At 36.5% G+C, this 23,617-nt stretch overlaps 1 protein-coding gene across 2 annotated transcripts in view; it reads right to left on the bottom strand.

Annotated features, from left to right (window-relative positions):
- Positions 1 to 23,617, bottom strand: part of LOC306859151 (tyrosine-protein phosphatase non-receptor type 11-like) — a 27,154-nt gene extending 3,537 nt beyond the window's left edge. Inside the window, exons 1-15 of one of the 2 annotated variants that reach the window (XM_079400034.1) lie at positions 23,407 to 23,617; positions 13,002 to 13,124; positions 6,010 to 6,204; positions 4,846 to 5,038; positions 4,639 to 4,755; positions 3,935 to 4,048; positions 3,477 to 3,573; positions 3,276 to 3,355; positions 2,966 to 3,121; positions 2,469 to 2,600; positions 2,116 to 2,270; positions 1,901 to 1,968; positions 1,670 to 1,821; positions 913 to 1,013; positions 448 to 562 (exon numbers count right to left, since the gene is read on the bottom strand). In XM_079400034.1, coding sequence (XP_079256160.1) covers positions 481 to 562; positions 913 to 1,013; positions 1,670 to 1,821; positions 1,901 to 1,968; positions 2,116 to 2,270; positions 2,469 to 2,600; positions 2,966 to 3,121; positions 3,276 to 3,355; positions 3,477 to 3,573; positions 3,935 to 4,048; positions 4,639 to 4,755; positions 4,846 to 5,038; positions 6,010 to 6,204; positions 13,002 to 13,124; positions 23,407 to 23,420 — 1,779 coding nt within the window. In that variant the 5' untranslated portion in view covers positions 23,421 to 23,617 and the 3' untranslated portion in view covers positions 448 to 480. Of the gene's footprint in view, positions 1 to 447; positions 563 to 912; positions 1,014 to 1,669; positions 1,822 to 1,900; positions 1,969 to 2,115; positions 2,271 to 2,468; positions 2,601 to 2,965; positions 3,122 to 3,275; positions 3,356 to 3,476; positions 3,574 to 3,934; positions 4,049 to 4,638; positions 4,756 to 4,845; positions 5,039 to 6,009; positions 6,205 to 13,001; positions 13,125 to 17,321; positions 17,568 to 23,406 lie in introns of those variants that run through there. The other variant, XM_079400035.1, reaches the window with a different exon arrangement.

Genomic DNA, 23,617 nt, shown 5'->3' with positions numbered 1-23,617 from the left:
GTCACATGATCATTCAGAAATCATTATCAACAAACAAAAAGAACGAAAAACAAGAAATGGTTATTATTATTTATAATTTACTATTATTTAATGTATTTATTTGTTTATAAAGTATGTATTTAGAAAGCATGCTAACCTTTGAAAACATCAGTAGCTGTGCGTATTCTTTGAAGTATGGTGTAATTTTCGAGGCCATTTGGCAAACAGTGCTGTTCTGTAAGATAATACTTTTTCTGATGGTGGGCTGCAACAAAGACACAACTCTCACCCCCATCTGTTCCTTACTGTCTTTCTCCTACTCATTTTGTTTCTGTATCTCTACTCCAACAGCCTTGATGCAGGTGTGTGTGTCTGTGTATGTGTGTTTGTGTGTGTGTGTGTGTGTGTGTGTGTGTGCACGGCTGCAGTAATGTGTAACACTGTGAGAGCGAGGGTGGAAAAACATACTCCCAGAGTCCCTGAGACAGCAGCCCACATGGCTTATCTCCTGGTATTGCTGCTGGTGGAGCCCTTTGGATTTTTGATGTTCAAATTCTCATAAACACCGGAGTCATCGTTCATTCTGTGGAGTTGAATAGAAGCGTGTTACTAAAATAAATAGGAATGAAAATACTATTCAAATCTATTTGATTATAGGGATGCTACAAAATCGAAACTGACACTGTTTTTATGACTTGATGTACTGTATGAAGTTGCATATTGTGCTTATGGCTCTAGAACAACTGACTCACAGCAGCATCAGAACCCTTTGACGGAAAATGATTCACTTAGCAATGAATATCTTTAGAATTGAGGAAGTGTAGGAGATAGAGTTTACCTATAGAAAGTCATTAAATGTTTTCCAGTAAGAACACTGTGTGGGCCATTTTTCAAAGTGTGTGTTTGCGTGCAACACAGGAAATCAGCACTTACACAGATGAAGAGCGAGACGAGCTCATGTTTGGCTTGGCTCTGGCATTTGACATCTGTGGGTACTTGATGTTAGAGTACTCTCTCTCCTTTGTTTTATTCCTCTGCAATAGAAAAAAAACAAGGAATATAAAACTGACGAATTTTAATTTGTAGAAATAACGGATGTCAAATATTAAAATTCTTTAGTACTTAGCCTTCTATTCAACAAAAAATCCTAAAAAAGTGAATGGTTTCCACAAAAATATTAGGCAGCAACCAATTCAGCATTGATAATAATAAGAAATGTTGTTGTGCACAAAATCAGCATATTTGCATGACTTCTGAAGGATCATGTGGCACTGAAGACTTGAGTAATGATGCTAAAAATTCAGCTGTGCCATCACAGAAATAAATTACATTTCAAAATATATTCAAATACAAAATAGTTATTTTAAATTGTACCAATATTTCAAAGTATTACTATTTTTACTGTATTTTTCTTCAAATAAACGCAGCTTGGTGGGCATAAAATCTTGAATGGTAGTGTATATGCATACCATATCTATCAAACGGAGAAAGCTACATTTATGCAGAATTGCTCTTTACTTATCTAAGATGCACAAAAAAGTTTTAATGTTTCATCAAACTCTTCAAATAATTAACTACCTTTGACAGTCCTAAAAAATAAATAAGAGCAGAATCCAATAGAAGCCTTGATATATCATTCAGTCAGTGAATTTGTCACATTATTATCAGGTGAAATGAAGTGTGTAAGCACCTGCTCCTCTTCCAGTCTCTTCTGAGCCGTGTCAATGTATTGCTGAACAGCCATGTAGATGAACTTGTACTGGGCCTCGGTTTGAACCATACCGGATCGTTGCTGGCGCACTCTCTGAATAGTCTTTGGGATGTCGATGTCACAATCCAACCCTTAGAGAGTCAGTTCAGTTGTGTTATTTTTTTATCATCAAGGCATAATAACAGAGATAATTTAGGATAAAACAGTTACCTTGTCTGTTTATGATGTCGATAAGGATGTCAATCACAATAATTGTCCCTGTTCTTCCAATTCCTGCACTAGAGTGACAATGACAAATGGATATTTAGATTATGGGGGAAAATTTTTTTAAACAACTATGTTGACATCTGATATAATCAACTCAGTTAAGCAATTCTTTATGAGTATGGCACTCTCTAAACTACACTGTGTGAGGTGTGCTATACCTGCAGTGAACCACTATCGGTCCACTCTCTGGAATGGCGCTCTGGGTTCTGTTGACTTGCTCCAGGAAACTCAAGACTCCTCCAGGTTCATTGGGAACACCGTGATCAGGCCAGCTCAGGTACTGATAGTGCCAGATACACCTAGGAGGCTCTCTCTTTACAACAGATAAAAAAGACCATCAGATTAATAAACAAAATTAAGGAAAAACACTGCATCTGTCCAAAAATGTAACATAACATGTCACTAAAGTAATGTAGAAGGTTCTCTCCAAGCTGCTACTGTAAACAAAAAGGTCAAAGGTAATGACTGCCCTCCAGTACCGTCATCTCAGCTGTCATGAGAGTGATCTTACCCTGTCTAGACACGTGATTTCAAGCTCTCTCCGTATGTAGTCCTGAGCTGTGTGTTCCTCAATGTTCTTCACACACACCTTCCCAAACTCCTTTGTTGAATTTAAGTCCGGCCAGTACCGCACACACTTGTTCTGCAGAAAAAATTTACGTTTTAAGTCCCCCCCACAAAAAAAAAATGTGTTGTACCTTTAGTTAAATAGTGGTGTTTTGAATTTAAATATTTTTATTGATATTTTCAAATGGAGTACTTCTCAGATTAAGTTTTAATCACATTTATTTTTCACCAGTTTTTTTTTTTTTTTAATAATGAATACAAATAAACTAAAATGTTAAATAAACTAATACAATATTAAATTAAGACATTAAAATCCTATTTTTTACATTTACGTTTTTGATCATTTCAGAGAGAATTGTGAGATCTTGTGAATTTAATCTCACAGCCTACATATTTAAAAAAAAAAAAAGAAGCATTGTTTCATCCTGGGCTGGACCTCACCCGTCCTCTCTCCATCTCCTTGGTTGTCATCACAATAACATGAGTGTTTTCCTGGTACACCATTCTCCAGAAGTCTAGGACGGTGTTCTGAAGGCAACCCTGAGTGGCGATGAACACTTTACCTTCATCCATATGGCGACCTTCTTCATTCATGCTCTATATGAAAAAAAAAAAAAAAAACAATAAAGACAACACTCAGGATTATAAAGAACATGCAGTGTTTACAATTTTTGATCACAGTTCCAGTAACCCAGCAAAAGCTTGAAATTTAGATTGGCATGTAAGTATTATGAGCGAAGCGAGGGATTACTCGGATATAGTTAGCGTTGATGTAATCGGAGCCTGGCACGTCAGGATCCGCCTCCTTGATCTGCACTCGAGTGGTGTCAACTGCAACAGAGAAAATGATTATCAAAGCAGGAACAAGAGCCCTGGGGATCAGCTGCTGCTCTCTCATTAAATTATGAAACATATCTGTCCATTATTAAACCTGAAAAAGAGAGTTACTCACATGGTAGAATGTTCTTATATCTGTTCTTGTTTTTGTTTTCTGGTCTTTGCCCCTCTTTCCTGGGGTAAAGGAGTTTACATTCTTGCTGCTGTAAAACCTACAGAACCACAAGGGACAAGATAAAGTAAGTAAGGATGAAACATGGTTCCATGTATCAAGAATTGAACCCCGGGAAAGTATCCATTCTAACTTTGCTGTGTAATGAGATGTTATGTTAAGTCAGCACCCCCTGCAGGAATGTCCCATTTATCTGGACAGGTACCGCTAAACAGGAACTGTAGTTTAAGAGGTCAGCGAGCAGAGTCTTTTTATAAACAACTCTCATATCACACACTCCTCTGAGGTTTACTACAGCGGAAAGTACGCTGTCAATTCTTTCAAACAAAACCTGGACTGAATCATCACATCCCATGATGAACAGAAAATATGAGTAGAAGAATGAATATGGACAGAAATACCTCAAATTCTTCCCAGAAGCCTTGCTTGGGTTTCTCTGAATTGTCAGCTACTTTATTTAATTCTCGTACCCTGTTTTCAATGTTTGCTGCATTTATCCTTGTGGCATTGAATGGCTTGTACATAGAGAAAGAAAGATAAAACATCAAGAAAATGTAAAAAGGAATTTGTAATTGTAATTATGTAATTATGAGGGATGAAAAGACTGGCATTTCATTAAAAGGATTAAAGCACAAACACAAAATATTTATACAGAAATGTTATTTTTTTCATTTTTGAAAGAATTCTCTTATGCTCAACAAGGCTGGATTTATTTGATATTATATAGTGAAATATTACAATTTAAAGTAACTGTTTTCTATTTTAATATATTTTCAAACGTAATTTTATTCCTGTGATGGTGAAGCCGAATTTTCAGCAGCCACTACTCCCAGTCTTTAGTGTCACATGATCTTTCAGAAATCATTCTACTATGCTGATATGCTGCTCAAAAAATATTTATCAGTGTTGAAAACAGTTGTGCTGCTGAATATTTTGGTAAAATGGAATTTTTGATGAATAGAAAGTCAATAAATAAATAATAAGCTTATTGACCCCAAGTTTTTGAACAGTAGTGTGTATTATTTCATGTACTTGTTTTTTTGTGCATTCATAATTCACTGTTTGTGTGGAAAAAATATATCCCTTTCAGGCTTGATTTACTCACCTGTTTAAGGTGTACAACAATTCCACTCTTCTCAACCATGGGGTTTTTCTTATAATGCTCCACTAAATCTGCCAAAGTGTCAAACCTCTCCCCTCCCCCTACATCATATTTTCCATCCTGGTGAAACAGATCAGATAAGAAATGTCTCTTTAGAAAGGTTGAGCTTTCTTTTTTTGAGAAAATGCTGAAGTTGTATTCCATATTTACCTGATAACGGATCATGACATGGGTAACTTTAGTCTTGCGGTCTACGTTTTCATGCTTTTCTTCATTAGTGAGGACAGAAAGCACAAAGTCTCCTGGTTTACTCTGGCTTTCTCTCACCAGGAAGCTGCCGGATTTACCTTTCTCCGTAAGGAGCTTTTCAGCATCTCTCCCTGAGAGATGCCCATGATACCACCTGAGAACAGGTAAAAGACAACAATGAGGCACAGAAATACAAATATTGAGATTATTTTTTCCTGTAATGGCAAATCTGAATTTTCAGCAGCCACTACTCCAGTCTTCAGTGACTCACGATCCTTCGGAAATCATGAATAAATTAAATCTGGAATAAATTATATTTTTTGAAAACCACATTGCAATCTCTGCATCTAAACACGTTTCCTGCAATGTTTCATATGCAAACCGTCTTATTGTAATGTAAGTGATTAATAATGGCTGCTCCCACACACAAGAACGCCTACTTTTTTTATCATCGCCCACAAAAACGTGCACGCTTTTACTTGAAATGCACATTTCCAACTTTCACTATAGAAACTATAGCGTAAACTATAGTTTGTGGTCGGAAAATGAGCAGGGGTGTTCGTAGAGATCTTACGAATGTAAAGACGCTGTGAGCTCTCATGATATGAGGATATGTGTGGGAGGCACTCGCTCATAAACTGGAAAAACCACAAAAATGAACCACACATATTCGCTGAATGTAAATACAATGTTTTTCATCCATAATGTTTTACGTATATAAATATTTCACTTCGAGGATGTTGCACCATATAGACGCCTTATAAACACCAAACCCAAATATGTTTAGGTGAAGGAAGTTACAAAGTTCACTAAAATGAGACTGGACCTCTAACGCATAAACATCAAACACAAACAGAATCAAGAAAGCACCTGTTCCACCGCGCTAAAACAAACTATTAGTCATGAAATCAAGATAAGCACAGTCTAGTTCTGACAAACAAATGGTCTAATAGGTCAAAAGGTCAAATAGTGCTGATGGTCCTGCCGTGCCATCAGTGTGCTACTCTTCCTTTCTAATGATCAGCCCTCTGCAGGGTTTGAACACTAGGGGGCAGGATTTCTTCTGTCCACACTGATGCCACTGTCAAGCTCTAAGCTCTCCGGGTGGATCTGGAGCTGGCGTACCTCTCAGACGTGGGGTCTTTGCAGTTGAGGGGGTATTTCAGCTCGATAACATCTCCATTGCGTTCCCGCAGGAGGTCGTGCTGCTCAGTGTAGTACTGGACTAATTCAGCCAGCGTGGCAAACTTCTCCCCTCCGTACAGGTCATAATAGTCTCCCGAGTTCTGGATTTTAATATGGGTGACCTCATCGTTCCTCCTGCCCAGAACAAACAGATGGGACACAACAGGGAAAATGCAGGGAGGGAGGACATGAGGGATGACAGACAGGGTGGAAAAGACAGATAACAGTTAGGAGGCTGGCATTAAAAACTTGCACTTTAAACCAGGGTAAATGCTGAAGGAAATATCTTACAACGTTAGAGTTTTAGCAGACACAAATGAGGTTTCATCGAAATGTGACCATAATAATAGAATAAATTACAACCAGCTAACGATTCTAAACAAATTCAAATTAACCACAAAAAGCTTTTGTAATTTTATAGCCATCATAAAATGACATTTTAGCTGTAAAATATGCAGCTGTTATTGCAAATACATTTTTGAAAAGTGTTTTTTTTTTTGTATTATTTTAAAAAACAACGTGTAAAAAACATTTTGAGCATATTTCGTGATATATACTTTCACAGTGAACATCGTGTTCAGTTCCTTTTAAATGAAAAATACTGTAGTAGTACAAGTTAATAGGAAAACAGTTATGGTTTGGTGTTGATGGGTCTTTGCAAACACTGTTAATAATAAAGAAATTTACACATTAGTTAAGTAACAGAACTTGATTTGAACTTTTTTCTTAATCAGACAAGAAAAATAAAAATAATGCTCAATTTATATTTGAGAATAATACTAAGACACTGAGATTGAAGACATTCTTATCTGCTTAGACAAATGACCTTAGAGATTTGGGAGGGAAAAAAAAGTTAAAAAGCGAGGGACAAAGTGTTTTGGAGCAACCAAAATTATAAACACAATGCACTTAATGGAAAATTACTCTCAGTAGACTTCAGGTATACTGTCATCAAAACCGTCAAAAACTGCACTGCAGCTTTAAATGGCAGCGTATGGAAAAAGCAGCAAGGAACACCTGCATAGATATAATCAGCTGTGCTCAGGCGCAAAACCACAACTTAACGCTTTGTGAGCAGATCATACCTACTACAGCAATCCAGCTCAAACACAGACACATAAAACTGCAAAAAAAAAACTAAATCAAGCGAAAAAACAGCAACCGATCTAAACTGAGACCATGATTCCTCTCCCGTTTAATTTCTCTGGCTTTCTCTAAGAATTCATCGCTCTATCCATCACTGGCCTGGCTCATGAAATTGCACTCTCCACTGTGTAATTGTATTATGGCGGTAACAGAGGAGGCAGAGCAGCACGGTCTCAACAGTGTGGGGCTAATGGCTGCTGACTGCAGCAGATGAGCGTCTCTGCGCTCTGGGTCCGGTTGGGCTACAAATGCAATCACACACACACACACAGACACACACACACACACACACACACACGTTGGTTTTTGTGGTTTATGGGGACTCTCCATAGGCGTAATGGTTTTTATACTGAACAAACTGTGTGTGCTATTGCCCTACACCAACCCTACACCTAAACTTAGCCCTCACAGGAGACTTTGTGCATTTTTAGATTTTCAAAAAAACACCATATAGTATGTTTTTTAAGCCTTTTGAATTACGGGGACATAGGCAGTGTCCTCATAAACCACCATCATATTGTAATACCTCTGTCATACCCATGTCATTATACAAATTTGTGTCCTCATAAACCACATAAACATGCACACACACACACACACACACACACACACAAACACACACGTTTGTCTACATCACCATCAAAATAATAATGATAATAAATAAATAAATAAATAAAAATTTAATTAAATTATATATAACATTTTTAAATGAGAAAACTATATCGAAATGAAGTTTACACAGAATGTCATAAAAAAAACAGCATTTTTATATACAGTAAAATTCAAACAATTATTTAAAAAATATATTTTACGAATAATTTTTACAATTGAGAAATCTCTGGATATCCCCAAAAGTGTTTTTTGTTTTCCCCCCAGATCTAACTTGTATGGACTATTGTGGAGACAACTGAACTCCACTTCCCCTAAAATATACACAAACATAAAAACCTTAATTTGATAAATATCAAATATGCAAAACAGGAAACATTAAACGGGTGCACTAATTGCAGTATATTCAATGTAACTGCCAACTTGCGGTTCTTCTGGTATTTTTATTGGCTGTTTTATAATAGACCGATAGCACCCTGTCAGATTCCTTCAACTCAAATGTAAATGTTCGGAATGTGTGAATGTGATTCAGTCATTTGCATGAGGCTGTAACATGTTCAGAGTCAGAGTAGAATGATTGAGCTCTGGCTATTATCAGATTCAAGGACGCCTGCTGACTAATTTTACCTTCGATCATGAGTTCATCATTGATTTTCCTGATAAAGCCAGCCTCTGCAGAAACTGAGAAACATAATACAGCTATTGAGCTCCTCTACATGTCTATGCTTAAAGGTGTAGTCTGTCACTGTAAAATCACTGTCACTGGAGCAACAAATGCTTACGAATGAACAGCATTAATGTCTATGAGGATTTTTCTTCGTTAGAGAAACTCGAGGATTAATTTGGCAGAGGTGTTCAGCTATTTTTCTACCATATTACATGTCCTTCCTTAACACAATCAAGTGTTGCACATAGGGCCCAAAAATAACACTTTCCAATTGCCAAATGAAAGTAAAATTGACTTGGGTGAGTAAATGAAATGAGTGATTTACTCACCAGTAACTTTATTAGGAACTGCAACATAATACAGTTTTAATCTAATTTTAAGTATGATAGTCCGAATCTTGCTTATGTAAGTAACACAAGACAAATCAACTAATAAGGAAAACATCTGTCGAGTATTATAACTTTCACCTGGAAATTTACCACCAGAAGTGATATTTTTCTCCAGAACTCCATGTGGCGGCACATGTGGACAATTTTTCACATTAGGCTCCCAAAATAAAAATACGATGAACAAAATCATGTGATTCTTCACATTTCTATTTTTGTGATGGAGACAAAATGATATAAAAGGAATTGGATTACCAATTCTGTTTACATTACAACAGTTCAGACTGTCAAACATGCATTTGCCACCGGTGGATTGTGAAATAGACATTTGGCTGCAAAACAATCTTCTACAAGGCTGCCTCAGGTTACACGATACAATTCTATACGATTCCTAGACTTTCACTTAATTTTCACTTCACATTCTCTTCAAACTGGATCTGGATTAATTGTTACTAGAGTTTAGTGGTGTGCGATATGATGATTTTTGATCGTGGGCGATAAAAATGTCTCCACGATCTGCTTTTGAAGAAATATCGTAGTATCGTGCTACAGCATACATTCTATCAGATGCAGTTCTGGCTCCGCAGTACTGTACAACGCCACATCCATTCAGTGTTAACTCAGCATTAGAGTTACACTCACGGGACACTGCACTTATTCGCAATCACAAAAGTACATTATTTGCAAGTGTTTTAAAGCCTTGCCGGTTAAGCTTTTCATTCACTCGTGGGTCTGACGTGCGCTTTTTCTGAGCCCGTACACCCGAAACGCGCAAACTAAAAAGCCTTTCTACCAGCGCCTGATTATTCAACTAAGTTATATTTTGCGCTAATACTGTCAAAACACACAAGGTTTACATATAGACTCAGTTGGTTATGTCTAAAATGAAAGTAAACAGCTGAGAGAAAAACGGATGCGTGCCTGTATATTAGATGGGAGCAGGTCTTAAAGAGACAGGACACTAAACATGCAGCCCACTGTCATTAAAGGGATAGTTCACCCTAAAATTTAATTTCTGTCATTATTTACTCACTCACACGTTGTACCAAACCTGTATTATTTTCTTTCATGTGCTGAACACAAAAGAAGATATCTTGAAGAATGTGAGTAACCAAACAGTTGCTGGTCCACATTGCATTTGATAGGAAAAAATATATATTATGGAAGTCACTGTGGATCTAATAGCATTTATGTTCAGCAGAAGAAAGAAACTCATTCAGGTTTAACTAATTTGAGTGAGTAAATGATGATTATAAATATAAAATACTTTCACATAATCGACAGACAGATGACAGAATTTTTATTCTTTAATGTTAAAACAACAAAGAGAAAAAAATAACTCACTACTCTTGACTGAAAAAAAAATAGTTGCTTTAATAGGAATCAATCTATATAGTGTTTTATTTTTATATGTGTTCATTCAGTTTCTTGAATGCTCCTGCTAAATATGACTATTGTACCTGAAAATAAAGCACTGTTTGTTTTATTTGTGTATTATGTGTATTTGTAATGTGTATCTTTGTTCTTATTTTTTAATAACAAAGATAAAACAATGACAAAGATTTTCATCTTTGCCCACTTTGGCCTAAATATCCACCATTCTTTTTTATATTCTGTTACCTTGAAAGGATTTGTCTTTATAATAGGGAAATTAGTGTGGCTGTACTGCTCAGACAAAATAGTAAAAACAACATGACAAAGAATCTTGATAAAATTGTGAAATCGTGATATTTAAAAAAAAAAAAAAAAAAAGGTGATATGATATTTTTGCCATATTGCCCACCCCTACTAGAGTTACAGTCACAGTGAAAGTTTGACCCAATGTAGTGCGTCAAACTATATGCATCGTGAATGTAAAAACAGTTTCAGAGGGTCACTTCCTTTGGCCTGCTCTTGATAGTCATAACAGCCGGACAGGAAACATCGCCTGACACATTTCACCTGTTCCTGACACATCATATGTTACACTGCAGCGCAGTGACTCAGCTCCCAGCTTTCTGTCTGCTACTTAACGGTTAACAATAGAGCAGACGCCGAGCAATAGTTTCCACCCAGGAAAAATGGTGCGAGACAGATAAGAGAAACAGAAGCATGGAGGGGAAGATAATGTGATGGAGTCCCTAGGTGTCCATTTGGCCATATGAACTCTCCCTTTATCTAATAATGCATTTTAAGGGAAGACTTTTCCTCATAATTTTGTAATTACGGTCTTATCTGCCTACATTAGGCCTGAGAGGCAGAATGGCAGTGAGACGGTTTGTTTTGCTTTCAGCTGATATCTGCATAACTCTTGTACTGATGCATTAGTTCAATTTTATGCTTCTTTATCTACAAATTTGCTCACTACATTCAAAACACACTTGCTATGAAATGTTATTTGAAATTATGTTATGTATTTATTTGTTTTACTGAGTCTACATGTCATGGTATCTGCTTGTTATTATTACTAAATAAATCTTGGACTCTGACATGAATATACATTTTTGGTAGAAAAGATTATGTGACAATACAGAGAAAAATAAACAATAAAACAGACTGGTCATTTGAACAACGGTCAAATATATTGTCTAGCAGTAATTGCACAAAAACATTACAATTCAGAATGATACAGCTGACCAATCATAATGAAGTATTTCTATGTGCCATGTAATAAATATGGGTCAGTCCATCTCAGTTGTTCTTGATCATTTTTAATTTTCCTCATTTTTTTTTTGATTACTTCTATGCATGTAGTATTATACATAAATAAATAAAAAAAGATCAAGCAATCGACTTTTTGGACAATTTTTGAAATTATCTCTCTATATATGAATGTGGCTCAAAAACAATATTTGATATTATGTAAAAGTCAGGTATGTTGCATTTATTCTGCAAGTGGAATTTCAAATATAATACCATTTCATTGTTTGAAAAAAAAAAGTTTTGCAATTCTAGAATGTGCTGCAACAGTTCTGGAAAAAAAAATCCAAGATAGTGGGTGATTGCATTTAATACTGGTAAATATAAATAAAAATAGTTCAAAGTCTGCTGATGTCAAACGCTAATAAAACCAAATGAGAGTTGTGAAGCATTATTTGTATGCCGCACAGAATTGCAACCTATGCAGTGCAATTGTTCACTCATGAGGTTTCAAGATAGTTACGAAGGCAGCTCCTAGGCAGTAGGGAACTCACTAGAATTTGGTACAGAGCTATGTCTGTGTATATTGCAGTAATTTGCTGCTGAAAAGCACAAAACATGTGTCCAACAATACACTAATCAACAGTCTTCACTATTACCTTGTTTATATACCATTCATCTTGATAATCAGAACAAGCTGACCTCATCGCTTCACAGCTGGCCAGATAAATCAGTCTACAGGCAGCTGGGCCCCGGCCCTGAAGGCTTGTGGTGGAGCTCAGCCACGTGGCCTGATTTCTGGAGAACATTAGATACAGTGAGAGATCTTACCACCATAACCACAAACAGCAGGTCTGGGGCTCCATGGCCTCCACATCTTAAAGCTATTATGAAAGCCTGTTTTTCTCTCTCTCTTCCTATCCATCGACTCTCCAATCACTCATCGGACAAGCAGCTGCAATGGCTCACAGACCTGCCCACAAGCTGACACTGTTATCCTTAAGCACCAGCCCAGGGGCAACTTAAAACCCAGAGGTTCTAGAAAATGGGAGGGAAATTGCTGTCTATTATTGTCATCCATGTTCAAGCATCTAATACTGATAGCAACCAATAAAAATACTGCTGTAATCCTCAATATGCTCTGACAGAATGCAATGTATTGCAATGTACTATTAAGTGCATATTCCCTATTGTGTTTGTATTTTATAAAGTGATCTCTTGAGTTTTCACTGCATGAAACAAACATGGATTAGACATAGAAATCTATGACACAAACAAGCATTTTAATGCTTTACCAAGCATGGAAACAGCCAGCTAGACTAACAAGTACATGTCTAAGAAATCAATAACACACAGATAAACATTTAACAGGAGAGATTTGCAATTCATGCTCAACTTCACAAAAGACATAAGAGTCCTGTGGGAAAAAAAGCATAATTTAAGAGCAGAAGCGCAGTGGGGCAGATGTGGAGGAGTGCACGCGACAGGACAGTAAATATGCCGACCTGACAGACAGAGTGAAATCTCCTGGGTTGCTCTTGCTGGGTCTCGCTAGAAAGCTGCCATGGACGCCCCGTGTCAGGAGCAGGTGTTCTGCCTCGATCCCAGTGATGTTGGGATGAAACCACCTGAAAACAAATGAAAACAAAATGACATGCTCAGCAAAGACATCAAGACAGCTAAGAAACCATCTTTTAATCAAAAATATGCGAACACTTCTTGTAAATGTAGGAGGCAAAAGTCTGACAAAGTTACTAATACAACTTTTATGCTTCATTTTTATACACTACTGTTGAAAAGTTGGGTCAGTAAGAATAAATTATTACTTTTATTCAGCAATTATGCATAAAATTGATTAAAAGTGACATTTATAATGTTTATAATATATATTTATATATAAATATATATTTATCAGAGGGGTTTCCTCTGAGGAGGTAAGGGAGGTAGTGCCTCCTCAAAATACTGAACGAGAAAAAAATTCATAGAACAAAAATAAAACAATGCAAATATTACAAAATATAACGTTAAAAAGTGTATAAGGTTAAGGTTACAGCAGGAGTCTGCGACTCTCTCGCCTCCCCTGAGCCCATTAAGTTTTAACAGACCTTTTAAAACGAGCAGGGGGTTTAGTGTGGGGTTGGGGGGGGGGGGGGGGGGGGGGGTGCAATGCCTCCATCGCGATATGATTGGATTATGGTTGGTTATGATCAGCTGTGATTGGTTCATGCGTTAAATCCCGACTCTTGTGATTGTGCACATTCCGCACTCACGAATCAGTCTGAATGAAGAATATAATGGCGTTAATGGGAAGACTAATTAAAAAAGTATGTAAACAACTCACTTAGATATAACCACTTTGTTATGTCAAAATAAGACTTCCTGAACCATCCTGAACACATGATCTGTGGGAGTTTTTAGTGAATAATAAGCTTGGTGAAATTTTAAATAAATCTCTGTATCTGTGATCAATATTTACTGAGGTTTTAGGACTGATGATCTGAAAAATTCAAAAACAGATAAAAGTTAACTATAAAGAATAGCTGAACATAAGTTTCTTTCACAATTAAAATTGTACTGCCTTGAGTCATCATTGGGGAATAAATGTAAAACGCTAAACTTGAGGAGATTCATACTTGGCTTTAATAAAAATAATATTACATTGTTAATGTATATATATATATATTTCTTATTTTTCTGAAAGTGTAAGTGATTTTAATTAATCAAGAAAATGTGACTGGGACATGATTTCACATTTGATAAAAAAAAAAAAGCCTCATGTCACACTCACACTCACACTCTCTCTCAAACACACACACACACACACAGAGAATACATGCAGAAATGCATCCTGTGGCTCTCCAAGCTCTTTGGCCCACACACGTTTAGTGATGTCATCAAGCAAGCTTATCCATATGTATATTTGTGTCCAATTTCATGGCGAATGCCAGTTCTAATCAGTGACGATTGCTGTATTTGAAAAGTTATTTCCTAATCCTTCGGGGTTGATGGGGGGGTGGGGGTTGGATGGGGACGAGAGGTCATGTGTAATCTGGGCTAGTGCTGGGCCCCAGCTGTCTGGCTGCCTGCAGCCCGTCTGTTCATACAACGGCTCCCTCACGTGAGAAGGCTTTGTGAATGGCCGTCCAGGGGTCAGGAGTAATTTTATCTGTGTTTCTAAGCGTGGTTGCCTGCTAGGGGCCCCAGGTCTTAATCTCACTTTAAGTGACTACACGCGGGTCACTTACTTTCATCTTGACAGAACGGCGTAAATCCTGAATCCTGTATATACACATTACAGTTCAAAGGTTTGGGGTCAGCAAGATTTTCAAGAAGCCGCTTCTGCACACCAAGGCTGAATTTATTTGATATTTTGATACATTTTAAAATGCAATTTATTCCTGTGATGGCAAACTGAATTTTCAGCATCATTACTCCAATCTTCAGTGTCACATAATCCTTCAAAAATCACTCTAATATGCTGATTTCTTATTATTACCCTTGACGTTGTACCTTTTCGTGTAGGCTACCTGTGAGCATTAGTAATCACTGTTTCACTGGTCAGAGGGGATGTTGAGAGTTCTGAATCTCTTTGCTCCTTGTCATGACTCACTGCTTATGATTCTATGTTTGTCAGAAGGTCTATATTTTCCCCTCCTGTCACATCTTCATTATGCATAATCACTAACTTCCCTCTATTTTGTAAAGTTTGCCACTAAAGCAAAAATATTCAAATGTATGTGGATTAATAATTCATTGACATTTCTGTCAGCAGTTTTCCTCCTGACAGTGATTTTCAGAAAAGAAAGTCCAAGCAGCTATATCCTAGAAACAAATTTGTACACAAATATATGTACAGGTTTGTAATTGTAAAAGAATGTAAAAACACTTAACTGATTTACCATATATTTAACACAATTTAATAAGAAAATACATATAATTATACTGTAAAACACTGAATGAACTATGGGTTTTGGAAGTAAAATGTCTGAATTACCTTATGAATTATGCTAAAATATGTATAATATTCAACAAGACAAGATATGAATGTTTACAATAAAATATTACTAGTTTTGTCATTTTGTGTGTGTGTGTGTGTGTGTGTGTGTGTGTGTGTGTTTGTGTATATGACAATGTGGACTGTTTATACATGTTAATTCTTGTTTTTGGAAATGATAGTTGTGTAAGATGAAAAAATGAAATTACCACAATAGTATCCCTAGTAAAAAAGTAATACATTTATATACATTTATTTATACTAAGTATAGTTCAAATCTATCAACATATTTACTGACACATTGCTCGAGACTTACTGATATAAAAATGATAATTTAACTTTATTTGGAGTACTTGTGAACAAAGCACATTGCTTAATATTAAGTCTAAAATGTGTTTTAATATCACTACTAATAAGGATTATATGATCTCTGTACAATATCGGTCTTTAAATGCAAGTGTAGCTGAAGTATACTTGCAATAGTTCCACTTTAGTACAACCACATATACTTCAGCATATCTTTAGTTGGACTTACTTCTGCACAATTAAAGTGCATTAAGTACAAAATTAGTTGTTCCAATTTGGCAGGCATTAAGTATACCAGTTTAGTATGCCAAAAGTACAATTGCAGGGTATTTTTATTAAACATATAAATATGTTAATGTATTTGTAGTATACTTAGCATTAAATAAATGTATTTCAAATACATTTTAGTATATTTATTTTTCACTAGGGATACCTTATGACATTTATTGCCACCTTGTATGAGTTTATTTTTTGAGGGAATTTCATAGGGATAAAATCAGATAACTGTTTTTTATTTTTTATTTTTATTTTTTACAGTGTACATGGCATACAAAAAGAGAGATATTTTAATATATCTATAAAATGCCCTGTATCATAAACACGCCCTATATGTCATGAAGAACAGAAAGAAAGATATAGCACTGAATGAGGTCTGTGCTGTATAGATAAACATGTCATCACACATTAGCTGATAATACATGGGCTCTACATCCTTTCTGCAACATTAAAGCAAAAGACTAGAATATTCTGTTTTAGAAGACCTCAAATAATTAATTAGGATATGAAAAAATATGCAACCCACTATATATATATATATATATATTAATTTAAAATATTTCTGGAACATCAAAGACTAAAAGGAATCCAAAATATGATTGAAGAAATACTGCTTCTTATGTCCATGTTTGGTAAACATCTTAGTAGATAATTGTGGGATTTAGGGGTTATCAGAAAATACATATATGAAATCTTCATTTTGCATTTTGTAAAACAGCAGGTGACACTAATCCCAGCTAAACTGTTATGTATTTTCATAAAACAATGACAGTGGGCTTAATCTGACCCCTTAACCTTTCTTTTCAGTTCCCAAAACTGCTCTCAGCTCTTCACAAAAAATGTTCTCTGAAACTATAGGAACAGATAACAGTAAATAAAAAATAAAGGTTGCACGTAGCAAAAAAACAGCAACTAGATGTATTTCTCTTGTGATGGAGACTGTCTGGTTCTTCACTTGAACAAGGCTGTACAGATGCAGACATTCAGGCAAGACTCTGCACCCAGGAACAAACAGCTCCACGTCACTTCTAAGCTTCACTGAGCTCCCAGCAGCTCTCTAGGAGCTGTCCTCCAGCGCAACACACAGAGCCACAACAAACCACAAACCATCCTGCAAAGTGCGAACACACTCCTGCACAAGCAGCGGCACCGAAAGAAATGCGCAGCGCTATGGCAAGTGAATTCGGCCGTGAAAACCGCATAGTCCGGACACAAAATGATAACAGCAACTAATGCCTCATGTTCCTACCTCACCATTCTGTTCGGAGCCTGTCAGAGCCCCTGCTTTGCTTCAGAGTTTAGTAATCCATGCTCAGTACGGTTACACAAGGAGGAAGAGAGGGGGCAGGGACTTGTAGGAGTGCTGCTGGTTGGAAAGAGAGGTGGGGTGTTTAATCTGGGATTTGGATGTGTGTGAGCTGCCCTGATAGGAAAGCCAGTACAATCAGCTTTTGAGCAACTGTCCATTCCTCTCTCTCTCTCTCTCTCTCTCTCTGAACGTGACGTAGCGTTGCCATGCTGCCTGACACACTCTTACACCCCTTATCTTTATTGTATCTGTGCTATCATTAGGTTTAAATGGGGAGTGGCAGCTTTTGGAAAAAAACAGCACTGCACTCACCAATGAAGGCAGCAAAAGAAAATGAAAAAATTATAATGAAAGTGTACAGTGCAAGATTATATTCAAAGCAGCTTGGGCACTAAAGCATACTGACAAACTATAGAAATTGAAGAATTTGAAGAATGGTTTGTGCCTGCGCTCAAGCACTTTTAGCGTTGACTTGCCAGCTTATGCGAAGAGTATGCTCTGCTACTGTAGGTTGCAGAAGTGAAAAATGCTTGCCAAGTAATGAAGTAATTGATTTTATAAGAGACAGAGTATACATGTGAATAAATTTTACTGCTCAGGCTTACAAAGCTTTTTCTAATTACAGACAAATTTTGGCATGAGTAACTATGGGACAGAGAGAATTAGGACAGGCCTGATCGCCAGGAAAACCCCCAGATTTCCCAAGAACGGAGCTGGACACAATATCAAGAGTCCAAAATATTAAGAGTTAAAACCCTAAGCTTTAGTTAAAGCTGAAGTGTGTCATTTCATAATTGCAAAAAAATAATATTGACAGGTTTCCCTGCCATCTACCATTGGTTGGACAAACAGACAGTTCAGGCGCTTCTAATATACATCACTGTTTGAGCCAATGTTGCTATGCCAGTATGCTCAAAAAACACCAGTGTTTTCTGCCAAAGAGTCAGTGTTTAGACTTTCAAGGAATTAACCTACAAATGCCTCACTTCTGGCCATCTCCACATCTTAAACTGGGGCACAAAGTATTTTAAGGTCAAAAATGGTACACTTCAGCTTTAAGTCTTATCAATTCTCTTTAATGCTTCATCATGGAAGTAATATTGCCCTGTAACTTCCCTTTATACCTTATAAAATCTCATAAGGACACAATAAATGTAATCTGAGGCCATTAGTGTTATAATGGTCAGATTAATGGATGCAAAGGAAGAGCGCTTCGGTTCTTTAACTTCCTCTTCGATAAAATAAATGCACGACTTTCTCCCCTGGTTTAATAATTAACAACCATTGTCCAGCTTGCAGCCTGATATAAATAGCAATGAACTGGCAAAACCCCCCCAAAAAAACAACCAAGATGAACGAAACTCAACAGACATTGAATGTATTTTAAAAAATAATATAACAATTTTAATAATAATGAAACCAACATGCAAATAAGATTCAAAATATCTAAAACAGGAATGGCCAAACAATCCTCTGTTGTCACATCCATAATGGCACATACTGTTGAGTGACACCAGAGACTCTCTTGCTTATGATAACTCGGGGGCACAAATGGGTTGTACAGTGAGGGTCAGAGAGAGAGAGAGAGAGTGTGAGCGATATCAGGCGGAAAGTGCTGCAGCAGTGTTCTGACAGGGGAAACACACAGACCCACGTGCACACAGCCTCTTCCCTCTTACATAATGTCTCAAGTTCAACACAGTTGGCTATTTAAAACGGCAGGCTCGGTGACAAAAAGCGATATACATAGTACCACCAACTCAGCTTCAAAGACCCTCTCACATCTATATTGGGGGCAGACAGGTCCCTGTGGCTGGATTTTGGTACTGTTACTGATATTTTTAGAAAAGCTGATTATGCTGCCACATGTCAGTCTAGCGGTGACATGGTGAGTCAGTTCAAACACACACGGTCTTGTAGTTTGTCTCATTTTACTTCATCTGTTCATTGGCTTAATTTTATTTAATAATTTGATATAATTCTGGTCATTTTTTCAGAATTTGTTTTTTAAAATAATAATAAAAAAAGGTTTAATTTTGTATAAAACATTATAAATATCTTTCCTGTCACTTTTGATCAATTTAATGCATCCTAGCTACGTAGTTTTTTTCTTAAATTCCTACAACTGATAATAATTGATATGACTGAATAATTAAATGATATCTGAAGGATCATATGACCCTAACAGCTGATGAAAATGTAGCTTTGTCATCACATGAATACATTTCATTTTAAAATATTTTAAAATAGGAAACAGTTGTTTTAAATATACATATACATATTACATATATATATATATATATATATACAGTATATATATGTATGTGTGTGTGTGTGTGTGTATGTGTATGTATATGTATATGAATGTGTGTATATATATATATATATATATATATATGTCAGATATGGGTATGGGTGCCACCCACCTTCGGGACATTATGCCAGCGAATCTGAAAGTGTGAGTTAATTGATTAAGTCCCAATCCCAAGTCCCCAAGCACATACATGTAATGTCAAATCAATTCACATAACTAATGGTACATTCAAGGCTAGACGCGGTAGCAGCCTCTCTCTCTCCCCTTACTGAGGGAGAAATATGTTGCCATTTGTGAACTTGCCCTGGGTTAGACAGCCCAAGGACATGTGAAACAAAATCTAACGTCAACGATCATATTCAAATTCTCGACAGCTGATAACAACCCTTCCAATAGAAATAGCCTCCTGGAATGGGATCAAGACCTGGCTTTGCGTCCTAAAAGGAGAGTCTAGGAGAAAAATAAAAAAAGTGATGATTTATGATATGAACAATGAAATGCACAACATCTATATACCTCAACACACTGCCTCCATAAACTATATCATGATTATGGAGACATTAATCTGTGTAATCTACACTTCATTTGATCTGATAATAATCCCTTAAAATAATTCCTTAAATAATAAATACTGTGGGTTTAGAGTCATGCTGTGAGTCTGCTGGCCTGATTTTAAGGGTTCATTTATAAAATGATAAATGATAATCATCAAGCCATCCATGATCTGAACTACCCACAAATTACGCAAATGTCACACTTTTGATTTTAATTTTAACATAAATGTCAATAGCACAAAGAAAATGTACAGTAAACTATGACGATCCTAGTGCTTTAGTAGGATTAAAAATGGATGACTGTGATAAAAAATATATATATATATATATATATATATATATATTTTGGACAGACTATCTCATTTCACCACACTGAAGGCAGTTTTTTCTGTCTGTGAATTTTGAGTACTACTATCGGTCCTGTCCCTTCTGCTTTCAGACAAACAAGTCAAACTCTCAGACATACTGACCCCAAATACTGATATACTGTTTTGACTTGTTGAAAGAAATTAATGTTTATTTAGCAAGGATGCATTAAACTGATACAATTTCTATTTCAAATAGATGCTGTTCAAATAAATTTCTATTCATCAAAGAATCTGGGGGAAAAAGTATCACAGTTTCCACAAATATATTAAGCAGCATAACTGTCTTTAACATTGATAATGATAAGAAATGTTTCTTGAGCAGCAAATCAGCATTTTAGAAGGATTTCTGAAGGATCATGTGACTCTGATACTGGGGTAAGAGCTTCTGAAAATTCAGTGTTGCATCACAGGAATAAAATACATTTAAAATACTGTATATGAAAACATTTCACAATATTACTGTCTTTACTGTATTTTTGCCTCGGGACGGCATAAGAGACTTCTTTCAAAAACATTAAAAACATCTTACTGATACCAAACTTTTGAGCATTCATATAAATGGAGAGAAAATATGAGTGAATCACAAAAGACCTTAGTGTGGAAATTTTGACAACATGTGACTATTTTCACGCAAGCAAAATATTCATGACCCCATATTTTCATGACCCCACAAAAATAACCACGCAATGAGCCATCTCTTCCTTTTTCCTCTTTCCTGTACACGCTTACTCACATGCACACAAAAGATGCTTTATGATCTAGAGAGAAAGAAATAACAATAATGCCAAATCAAAACAAAAAAAGTAGCAGGTGGGATAAGTGACCAAGAAAAATTATTCCACATTACATAAAGAAAATAAAAATAAATCTCTTTTGGCCTTCCCAGGACTAGGAGCAGTGTAAATGTTCTTTACGGTAATGTGTTAAATATGCATGAGCACGGAGCTAAGTAACTTTGTTAGCCTCCTTTATGAACAATAAAACATTTGTATGCGTAATATTATGTAAATCCTATATTGAAATAATTTTTCACTTTCCTGTTTGTATAGCACAGACAACTGCAAATCTGCAAAATGTACAGTATAGCTCCCTGAACTTTTGCATATTAGACAGATCATCCTCTGTTATGTACCGTTAAGTGAATTTTCATACCAGTTAAAGGGACATGTCCACATTTACTCCCCTTCATGTTCTTCTAAATCTGTACAACTTTTTTCTTCAGTGGAACATGCACAAAAGGAGATGGCCTCAGTCAACATTCACTTTCATTGTATGGAAAAAGATGCAATGAAAGTGGGGTTTCTAAGGCTGCCAGTCCCTAACATGTCTTTTTGTGCTCAACTGAAGAAACAAGTCACACAAGTCTGGAAGAGTAAAGGACGACAGCTTACATGTTTGGGTGAACTATTCCTTTAATGAGATGAGAAGGACATCAGTAATGATAATCTAATGATGCTAATAATAGTCAATGGTAATTGTTGGCAGCAGAACTATTTATATAACAGATGATGTAAAGCCACAGTAAAGGCCAAAGGATCACAGACTATTACTCTGACAAACGAAAGCTGCTGGTAAAGACATAACCAGCACTGAATCCTGAAACATATATTAGTGCACACAGTAGATAGTGCAAGCTTAAAGCAACACTGAGTGTTGTTCCCATGCTACTATGTTATTTACCCAAGGCCACCTGTGCAAACTCTCACAATAACCGATGTGTGCTTCAGCTCTTTGTGTAGGTGCATTAACCCAGGGAATCTCTAGATCTCTGCTTATGCAGATATGACACTCAGAATGAAATTCAAATCATTTGTCCAACTTTAGGAAACAAAACAGCCTCACACCACACTTATCCTTTGGTTAATGTCTTTTAGACACAGACTAAAGGCCTCTTTACTTTTAACCCTGACTAAATTTAAACCCCTGCTGGCCTGCTCCAACATTCAATTATAAAATGCCTCAGGGCCTTACTAAATATACATGTGCATTGTACAGTAGTTGACAGTTGTTTTGTTGTGTTTTAGAAGACATAAGACAGCCAGAGAATCTACAAGGAAGCATTTCTGGAGAAACAGTTATTAAAACAGATGCTTGCTGTATTTGTCCAGTCAGTTTGACTGACCTTACACATATGCAAATAAGGACGTTAACCCGAAGTTTCAAACATACAATGTGAAATCTATAAATAATGACTAACCCAGGATAAAGTGTGAACAATATGAAACATGTCACAAGATAACCAAGGAAAACAATTTAAAATGTGAAATTTTAAAGTAATACATTTTTTGCAGCTACATTTAGTCTACAGATAAGGCTATATTAGAGCTTGTCTACACATTTCTCTATTTTTCTGTCTACTATCTCAAATCTCTGTCTTTAATATTTTAAGTTATCATTTTAGCACACGACGTAGTAAATGCAGTAGGAGGTCATTACCATAAGTCTCCTAATAAACTAATGAAACACAGTTTAAATACTGCATTAGAGAGGGAGAACTGTTACAGTGACTTTGCGCTGATTATTCATATTCAACATCCGGTAGCGAGAGAGACACAGGCTACAATCTACATGCTACTGAAATCAACGAATAAAAAAAAGACTGAAACTATTCCTAAATAGTCTATGGTATAAAATTGTTGAGCGAAGCGAACAGTATAATGGGCCAGACAGGATCAGGAGCCTGGAGTAAAGACCGAGTCCGACTCATTGAACTGCGTGTCGTGCTCGATTCATTCACACAGTAACCCGCAGCATCCGCTCTTGCAGTTTTAATGTAGCCTTCAGCTTACCTTCGAGACGTCATGGCCGTCCTGGGAGCTGTCAGATGTCAAAAGTGTGTGAGCGGACTGAGGGGGAAAGAGTAATAAAACGATCCTGCCTTCAACGAGTCACTGCAGCAGAGCTGAGCGAGGGGCGTCACACAGCGCCCAGCTCTCACTGACTCTCTCCGCCTCTCACTGACACACCGCTCACAACAACTGACTGGAAAAACTTTATCCA

Source organism: Barbus barbus, assembly GCF_936440315.1.
Source record: "Barbus barbus genome assembly, chromosome: 40".
NCBI classification, from domain to species: domain Eukaryota; kingdom Metazoa; phylum Chordata; class Actinopteri; order Cypriniformes; family Cyprinidae; genus Barbus; species Barbus barbus.
The sequence above is the reverse complement of the archived record's forward strand: the minus strand, read 5'-3'. Positions and strand labels throughout refer to the sequence as shown.